Source organism: Pteropus alecto, unplaced genomic scaffold, assembly GCF_000325575.1.
Source record: "Pteropus alecto unplaced genomic scaffold, ASM32557v1 scaffold477, whole genome shotgun sequence".
NCBI classification, from domain to species: Eukaryota; Metazoa; Chordata; class Mammalia; order Chiroptera; family Pteropodidae; genus Pteropus; species Pteropus alecto.
In genome coordinates, this window is record NW_006440643.1 from 706,628 (window position 1) to 716,482 (window position 9,855).

Genomic DNA, 9,855 nt, shown 5'->3' on the forward strand with positions numbered 1-9,855 from the left:
TTAATTTTTTGGTTTCTCTCTTCTTCCTTCTGATTTATTTCTAGATTTCTGTCTTTGATATCACTGATCCTTTTCTCCCTTTAGTCGACTCTATTTCTCAAGCTTGCTGTTTCATTTTTCATCTCTTGCAATTTGTTCTTCATCTCCAGAAGGTCTGTTCGGTTATTTTTGAGGGTTTCAATCTCCTTGCTAAAGAACTCATTCTGCTCACCTATTTATTTTTTCAGTTCCTGAAATTGTATATATGAATTGTTTTGGATCTCATTGAATTTTTTCGGAAGTACCGTCCTGCGTTTTCTGTCATTTAAGTTGCATATTTCTATGTCATTAAGCTTATTTTCTGGAGAACTTTTTCCTTTCTTTCTGAGCTGCCTTGTCACCTTGGTTGATCATGGTGTTTAATGGACTATTCTTCACCTGGGCATTAATAGAAGTATATTCTGAGTTTTTCCCAGAAAGAAACTTTATTATATAAAGGTCTCTCTTTAGCCTGATGCAAAGAGAGTGCTTTCCTTTGGTTTTAAGTAGGTGGCGTCTAAGTTTCTTGGATTCTTGCTTTATAAAAAGTTTTAATAATGCCTTTTTTCTTATAGATGTTTAATCACGCTCGCTACCTATAGTCTATGTCCTTGTCAGTGTTAGTGACAGTTTCAGTAACATTTGCTCAGATTCTCCTGGAGCTCTGCAGTGTTCAGTCTTGGAGGATGTGGCGGGGGGGTGGGTCGGAGCGGGTAAGGAACGTGTTGTTTGGAGGATGGGGGCTGCCACTCATCTTGGGGTTTTGCAACTGCTGCTGGTAACAATTAACTTGTTTCTCTGCTGTCTCCACTTCTCTGCTTTCTGCCCTGATGACTGGGCCCTGCCACTGGCCGCGTGGAACTCAGCAGCTCTCTCAGGCAGGGCTGTTCCGAGTACTCACTGTACCGTCTCTCCTCCCACTCCTCCTGCAGGGAGTTCCGGCTATGAGAGGCGGTTTCTGACCAGTGGTAGCTCTTATGCACAGATCCCACTCTCAGAGGTGCTGGTATGCGGTTTGGGAGTTCTTTTTGTTGTTTCAAGGGGAGATATCTGGGGACATCTCTCACTCCCCATGTTTCTGACGTCCTGCTTTTTTTTTTAAATGAGGCAAGTATTCACTTCATTTCTTAACACTGTTATTTAGGTCTTCTTTCTTTGATTTTTTTAAGAAAATACTTCATGCTGAGTTTGAACAGTAATTGAGTATGTGGTCCGGAAAGTGATGGGCAATTGCAGGTCTCTAATTTTTAGAGCCTGAAGTATGTCTATCTAAGTGTTCAGTTTCAAGTTCCATGAGATGGATATATGGATCACTGTTCTGGTAATTTGAGAGAACCATGGAAGCCATCTGTTAATTCTGTCTGCTGCCAAAACACTGAACTGGATCTGATAATCATACAAGCCTTTGCCCACAACCCATTGTCAGTTTTTTTCAGCTTCAGCCTCCAGTGTTATGTATGGTCTCTTAAACATAAAATCCTGTAAATTAGACTGTATCCACTGGCCCTAAAGTGCCAAATTGTGTCGAGGACAAATGGCCAAACATTGTGAGAAAAATCAGACTTAAGAAATACAATAAATGAACCAACTTGGCCTTTTCTGCAGTGTGTCGATGTACTGCATATGCTACTTCATGGCTTAGAAGGAAGTAAAGTTAATGAGTATCAATTGCATTATTTAGAAGCCCAGTGAATATAAACCTGTGTCCATTTGGAAGCACAAAGGCATTTATCTGGGGACTCAACAGCATTAATAACGCAGTTGTTAGAAATCAACTGGAATATCTTTATTGCATTCAACTAAATGATAGATTATTCATTAAATGAATAATTTAATGACCACTTCTTTAGTGGTCAGGTTTCAGACATCTTCTCAGCATATAATCTTTAAATTTTTGCATACATGCGTCATATTCCAGTTCTGATAAAAGAGTGAAAAGTTTTCCCCAATAATAGTAGCTTGCTCCTTCCAGTGATTAAAATACTTCCAGATCATTATACAGAGCAATCTAAAACTACTCAAACCATAGAATATCTTCCATTTATTCTTCTTTACACTTTCTTTAACTAGTTCCTTTTTTGTTAGGAGAAAGTGTATGCCACCATTTCCTCATTCCTCTATAATGATCACAGATAGTTTCTGCAGTTGTTTAAGAATTATTAATGAAGAGTAACGGAAGCAGCTTGAAACAGTAGAGAAGTGTAGAAACTTGATGTTTCTTAAAGAAAACCACTTTATAGGACACTAGTGAAAGAGTAGGAACTACTGCAATTTCTTTTATTTATCAGTTGCTCTCTTGAAAAAGTTATTCAGTGCAGTACGTTTTCAGATAATCATCGAAATTTTCCTTCTTTTGATACTCAAGAAGCATCCTGTACTTCTGTTATTAAAAGTTCTATAGAAATGAAAGTTTCCAGGCAGTGAAGTCAACCTACCAAACTGATTTACTTCCACACCTTGATACTTATTTATTGCATGGTTAATTTGTACTTGATGGCAGTCCAGTCAGGTTATAGCTGCTGTGTTACATTTTCTTCAGTAGGTCATTAGATTAAATTGTACAGTCTCTAGTAGCATACTGCAATCTATAGATGAAGGTCATCTTTGTTTTGCTTATTGTCCCAGCAGTGGCAAATGCAGACGCCTGCCATTTCTTAATTGGGTGTTTGCTTGGTAAACCATTGTTTTCCAAGATTCTAACAGGTTTTTTTTTTTTTAAACAATTTTCAGAAGTCATTTTTAATTAGACTTTTTTCTGGCTTTATTGAAATATAATAGACTATTAGTTGCTCATGTTTACATTATATAATTCAAGGAAGTTTGTTATTTTTCAATTGTAATTGCCGTACAATAGTATCAGTTTGGATTTTAATGCTGCTTTGGAGTAACATGACCTTGGAACTGGCACCTCTGCAGTTTTGCTATCATTTTTTGAGCACTAATGGCTTTCTTTTTCAGAATTCATTTCTGTTTGAGAAGTTTATGTTTTAGATCATTTAAAATCTGATTAAAGTTTTGATAAATAGAACAGCTTTCTAACTTTACTTTCCAGATATTAGGTTTTTGTTTTGGTGGTGGTATTGTGGGTTTTTTGTTCTATCGATTCCATGTAAAATTTGTAACAGTTTAGGAAATAGTTTACTCTGAGTCTTAAGTAAATAACGTGAAAGAAAGAGTAAAGGAATGTAGATATATAGAAAGTGCAGCATATGTAAGATTTACAGGCACAAGTCTTGACAGCCAGGAGGTCACTGTTACAGCAGCTGAATAAGCAGCACAGTTCTAGAGTTGAGGTAAGAAACATAAAAAATGTGTCTGATAATGTAGGGTTTTATAGTTCATTCAAGTTTTACTTTTTAAGTCAGTGGTTCACAGCAGGAGCTTAGGTTGGGAAGGTTATTTCTCACCTCAAGTGGTTCAAGGCCAAAAATAAATGCTCCTAACTCTCTGAAATCACAGAAATGCTTCTTTATCTTCCCACCCCCCAGACTTAAGTGAGACTGAAAGACATTGCAAGGTTTTGAGTATACGTGTGATATAGATTTGACTTAACATTTCAAGTTATATTCTTAACAGGAAATGACAAGTGTCAGATGTTTGGTCTGTATACTATTTTTTTCTAATGAGCTGGAGCAGTACACTTTGAGACATCTTTGAGAATTTGTTAGAATTTATTAGACCATGTGAAGAAAGGTGTACATGTGGAACTTCTAAGGTGCTATTTTGAATGTTTTTTTAACCCTAACTGTGATTTTTGTAAATGAGGGACATTAAAAAGCCTTGAAAGTTTGATTTACATTCGTCAAATTTAAGTGACTTGAACTCACATCAGTAATCTATGGTTTACTGAAACTGACCCATATATTATTTCTTGTCTTCATCCTTTGTTCCTCATTTATACTTATGTAAAACATTAGCTTCCATTTCTAGGGTAATGAAGGGAGATGAGCAGGAAACCTGGCTCTTTGGGATTTAAAGAACTAATTTGCATTGTAAATGGAAGGCCATATATGTTAGCTTACTCATCATTCATGCTCTTTAATTTTGTTTCTCTGAATCTGAAATTTCTCTTAATGACACAAAAGTTGCTAATGATTTTCCTGCAGGAAATCAAAAAAATATTTCTCTAGGATTATTCTTGGGGTTGCAGAATTTTTTATCTTAAGTTTTTGAGTAGGAATAGCAGCTAAATTTTTACTATTTGAGAAAATATTTAAAAGGAATTTATAAAGTGGCCATTGTGAGTTTAACTTACTCATTTTTTGTTCAAAAAAGGTAAGAAATAAGTATATAAGAAAATTAATATGTAATAATTACAAAATGAAAAGACATCATTGGAGTAAAATTAACATGGTAAAGGTAAAGCCAAGAGGGACTTTAATACATAGAACTTAAAATTTTTTAGATACAAACCACACATTTCTTCTAGAGATTTAGCATCTAGTAAGAAGACAGAAACATAGTTCTGTTCTTGGTGCTAGGAGCCCTCTTATCAGCAAAGCCTGAGAGAGCTTTTTGACAAAGATTAATGAGATCACTATCCAATACCTGAAATCAAAAAGACAATTGAATTTATCGCTTACCATAGTAAAGGAGAGCTGTGTCAATTAGGCACATTCTCTGACCAAAGCACACTGCGTGAAATTCAGGTATTGGCAGATTTGGACAGGTGTAAGTGGGTTGACATTTGTAGATTCAGGTTACTTAGGTGAAAAAGGTCAGTTTTGGGGAGTCTGTTCTTGTTTAACTTTTTTGAGCAAGCGCTGCTTGCATTTTTTTTTTTTTTTTTCAAAAGCTCTTCAAACAGTGAAAGTCAGCTTAATTTATTTAATAAAGGATTTCATAAATGATAAAAATAAATTTAAAGTTGATTTTGGTGTTGTTTTACCATAGCTGTGGAACGGTCAGTCTTTTCCTAAATTTGTAAGAACTATTAATTTTTTATTTTTCAATAGGAGATACATACAGACGTCCAGCTTGTAAACAAGTAATGTTTACTAGCAGAACTATTGAGCCACCACTATGTTGTAGGTTCTAGTCATGGAATACCTAATAATAATATCGTACTGTTGACTGACAGCCTTATTAATAACTCAAACAATTAACATATTTTGTGTGGTATATGTATTTTATATTGTATTATAGTAAAGTTAAAGAAAAGAAAAGAACAAGAAAACGTTTACTGTACTGTACATATTTATTGAAAACAACTCTGTGTAAGTAGGCCTGTGACGTTCAAACCAATGTTGTTGAAAGGTCAACTGTATTTTTAGGAAAAACAATACAATGTACAACATTTAAAGATACAGATAAATCAGTGAAGTTTCTGGTACTAAGAGACAGGTTTTTCCCAAGTTTCTCAAATAGATGATATACAGAATAATGCTTGGTCTTTAAACCTTGGTATATATATATATTAGATCATTAGGATTGCTTATTAAAATGTACATTGCTGGGCTCTCTTCCTGACTTCCTGAATCAGTAAGTATAGGGTGGCCCAAGAATTTGTATTTCGAGGAAGTTCCCATATTCTTGGGTAATGCCAGTGCTGCAGATCTGACAACTGTATTTTTAGAACTACTCTTATATGAGGAATAGCTTTGTCTATATTGGATTTCCGTTAGTTGTTTGCTTTAAAGGACAGTTCATTGAAAACAATTCTTTTGGAGGCCATAAAAGGTCTACAGAGCTTACTACGTGGCACCTAGTCTGGTATCTGTAGGAATATTTTCAAATTGTTCCAAAGAGGTTTTAAAAGATATCCTGCAAATAAAAATATTTTTTTCTCCATGTATTATTCTTGCCCTCTACATGGTCTAAGCCTGATTAACAGCACATGTTAAAAGACTCTGAGGACTCAAATAATGAGAAACACTAATCCAGTAACTCTCATCCTATTTAATACCATTGAGGTTTAACTCCCTGAAAAATAGCTTAAGTTTATCTATATTGTGTGGCTATTGATTGCTTTTATTTTTACTATCATTAATTTATCTCCCTATTAAAGATAAACCAATGTTGGAATAATTCGTTATTGTTTTTATTCATGAAAGTAATACATTATGTATAAAATGTTTTTTTACAGAACTGTTCGTCAGTTGGCACAGGAGCAGTTTTTTTTAATGTGCACCAGATGTTGCATGGGAAACAGATCTCTGCTTTTCTTCATTACTCTGCTCTTTACCATTTTAGGGGTAAGTTATTTTTAATGGATTTATCAATATGCTTCATTTTGAAAATGAACATTGAGGAAATCACAGTTTTCGGTAGTTTTTATTAAAATTACATTAGTCATAATCATTTTTATTATTTTCTGTACTATTTATAGACTTTTTCATTTGCTTTTTATAAATACTTACGGAAAAACTATATAACCTTGGAAAAATAGAAATCAAAGAACTTACTGTTTTATGTCATTGATATAAGGGTATTGCCACTTGATTTATCAGTTCTCTAGGTTTTAAAAAAATTAAAATGAATTCTGAGAATGAACCTGTGAATTCATATTGTTTCAATTATATTTCAGAATACAGCAGGGGAGAGAGGTAAACATTCAGGTGACTATTTCACTCTTCTGCGACATCTTCTTAATTATGCTTACAGCACTAATATCAATGTACCTAATGCTGAAGTTCTTCTCAACAATGAAATAGATTGGCTCAAAAGGATTCGGGTACGTTGTATAATATTCAGTTTATTACATCACTTAAATTAAAAGAGGATTATTAAGAGGATTTATAATTTTGAGTATATTAACCCTAGGAATAATAAAAGTGAACAAAATACTATTAAATGATCAGTTAATAACTATGATTCTTAGAAGGTACAACTAGTTTTATATAAATGTCTTACTTTAGTTGGAATGTAGAGTGCTGGTGTTCACTTTTGGTATTTTTGACCTTTTTACAAATTATCATTCTATTAAAAGTTCTTGAAAATTTTTTAAATCAAAAGAATCTGATAGATTAGCATTTATATTACCCATCCAATACCTTTTATATAGAGAGTTCTGTGAAAATATATTTCTGAAATGTATAGCTTCCGGCCTTCAGATTAGCATTCTCCTAGTGTTTTATAAAGCCTAATTTTTGAATAGGATTTTTCAACCTTTGCACCATAGACATTTTGGACCACATGATTTCTTGTTTTGAAGAGCTTTGCTGTGCATTGTAGAATGTTGAGCAGCAGCTCGGCCTGAAATCAGTAAGTGGTTCTTAGTAATTCCCCTTTCTTCCTTGTTGTGAAAAACAAAATATCTCCAGATGTTGTCAATGTCCTCTTTAAACGAAATTGCTCACACTTACTGTTTAAAGCTTTATAGCATAAAGCAGAACTATCTGAATAAAAAGGTTTGGGGATATTATATCTGAAGTATCACTCCCCTCCAGCTCTTTTGTCCTCCTTTCTTAAGTTAGGCCTATCATATTTTTACTTTGGCAGGATAATGTTAAAAACACTGGTGAAACAGGTGTTGAAGAGCCTATTTTAGAAGGCCACCTTGGGATAACCAAAGAGTTATTAGCCTTTCAAACATCTGAGAAAAAGTATCATGTTGGTTGTGAAAAAGGAGGTGCTAATCTCATTAAAGTAAGTTCTAAGTGTTGATACTGAACTAATTCTGACTCTTAAAATGTTAGCTGATCTATCTGTTTGAGCTGCATAGTATCTTGTCTTTGAGACATCATCTTGGTCTTTTTTCTTTGTTTGTATTATGAAAACTATCTTTGTGAGATTTACAGTATTTCTTAGTGTATCTCTTTCATCAAGAGATTTTTAAATTAATTAGAAGTCAAAGTTCAGATATAATGTTTTAGAAAGTTAATAAGCGGCATTAATGATTTTACTATTAAGTAAATCTGAGTTTCCACTTGATCAGTCTTTAAAACAAGGAAAACATATCATGCAAGAATTCATCTTTTACATTTTACATGTTCAATGAATTTTTTCAGGTGTGTCTTACAATGCAGGAAAGTGTCACTTTCTTTAAAAGTATCATTTTAATGCATTTTATTTTTAAATAGATATTTCAGTTCACATTTGATTAGGGAGTTAGTTGGTTTATCTACAATACATTTTTTCTTAAATTGTACTCAGCTTTTTTTAATACCTTAAAAAACCTGAAAAACTGAGTATGTTTAGTATAGTCAAGTGTTTTGAGGTAGACTTGTATTTATATTATTTGAAAATTCAAAATTGTTTTTGAGATGTAAAGAGTTGTTTAATTCTGTCTAATAATTATAAAAATCCTTCCAAGGGATATATTTTCCTAAAATGTGTGTTATTGTTTATTGTTTGTTTTTTAACTTTTAGGAATTAATTGATGATTTCATCTTTCCTGCCTCCAAAGTTTATCTGCAGTGTATGAGAAATGGAGAACTGCCAGCTGACCAAGCTATTCCAGTCTGTAGTTCACCAGCTACCATCGGTTCTGGTTTTGAACTACTTGTAGCATTAGCTGTTGGCTGTGTAAGGAATCTCAAACAAATAGTAGACTGTTTGACTGAAATGTATTACATAGGCACAGCAATAACTAGTAAGTATTTTAACTTGTAAAGTTGCTTATTAGTTAATAATATTTCCATGTTTAAAATTCCAGGTTTTTCTTTTTCTTTTAGAAAATTTTTAACTTGTGTTTACTTTTAGCAACTGGTAATTAGTTTAATAATTTTAACAATTATATGTAATTTCAAGACCATTATAAGAACAGAAACTTTATATAGAAAAATATTTAATGTATATTAAAATGCCATCCTGTGGATGTTTCATGTAACTTAACAAAACCTTTTATTGCATATGGAATAAAAATCAAGCTCTATTTTAGTAAGCTAAATTTAAAGCTACAGAATTTCATCCTTAAAACTAAATGATATATGCTTTGGAAAGGTTTTCAAGCCCTCACGTATAGATTGCTTACTGTTATTTTAATCTGAGTTCCAAAGTTATAGTTTGGAAGGTCAGCTGTTAGAAGATAACATTAAAGTGCATTTAATTATATTCTCAATTAGCATATTAGACCCACCTCAGCCCCAGGACCTAGAACATCCTGTATCAACTGAAACTCAAAAGAGAGTGGGGTATAAGCAAAACAGAATATAACAACATAAAATCTATTTAATTTTAAAGAAAGCCAAAGCTACAGAATATAATATAGTATATAATACAAATCTTTAAAAATGATGTATTTGCAAACATCTAAACTTATCTTCCTTATGCTGCTTTTCAGATTTTAAGGAAGTTTTCAGTCACACTTTAGGAGATCCTAGCTAAACTTATTTGTGCTTTGGAATCTATATAGTCACGTGCCACATGATGACATTTTGGACAACAGTAGACCACATACAACAGTGGGCCTAGAAGATTAAAATGCCACTAAAAAATTCCTATTGCCTAAGAATTTCTGGCATGATATCATAGCACAATACTTTATTCATGTGATGATGGTATAAAAAAACTTACTGTGCTACCAGTTTTATAAAGAAATAGCACATACAGTATTGTACAATATACGATCCTTAATAGTGCACAACAATATTGCTTTATGTATTACTATACAGTACTTTATCATTACTTTAGTATACCCTTTCTACTTATATTAAAGAGTGTGTTGTAAAACTATTTTTTATAGCAAACTAATAGTGTGCCTTTTAGGTACTGGCAGCAGACTCATCCATCTCCTGTTTATCAGGTCTCTTTGATTGCATCATTTTCTTCTGTGCTTGATTTAATCTTGTTGTTTCTTCATCACGGCTAGAAACTGTGCAGATTCTATTGCTAATGTTGCCAGTACGAGGCCACATCAAGTTGACTGACCTGAAACAAAATTAAAAGTGGTAAAGG

General features: G+C 33.1%; 1 protein-coding gene across 1 annotated transcript in view; it reads left to right on the plus strand.

The window, feature by feature from the left end:
* The window catches only part of LOC102890256 (probable ubiquitin carboxyl-terminal hydrolase FAF-X), a 113,385-nt gene extending 104,814 nt beyond the window's left edge, over nucleotides 1-8,571 (plus strand). The window contains exons 27-30 of the mRNA XM_006917732.3: nucleotides 6,104-6,212; nucleotides 6,545-6,691; nucleotides 7,459-7,605; nucleotides 8,329-8,571. Of these exons, the coding sequence (XP_006917794.2) occupies nucleotides 6,104-6,212; nucleotides 6,545-6,691; nucleotides 7,459-7,605; nucleotides 8,329-8,571 (646 nt within the window). The remainder of the gene's footprint in view (nucleotides 1-6,103; nucleotides 6,213-6,544; nucleotides 6,692-7,458; nucleotides 7,606-8,328) is intronic.
* Nucleotides 8,572-9,855: the final 1,284 nt, after the last annotated feature.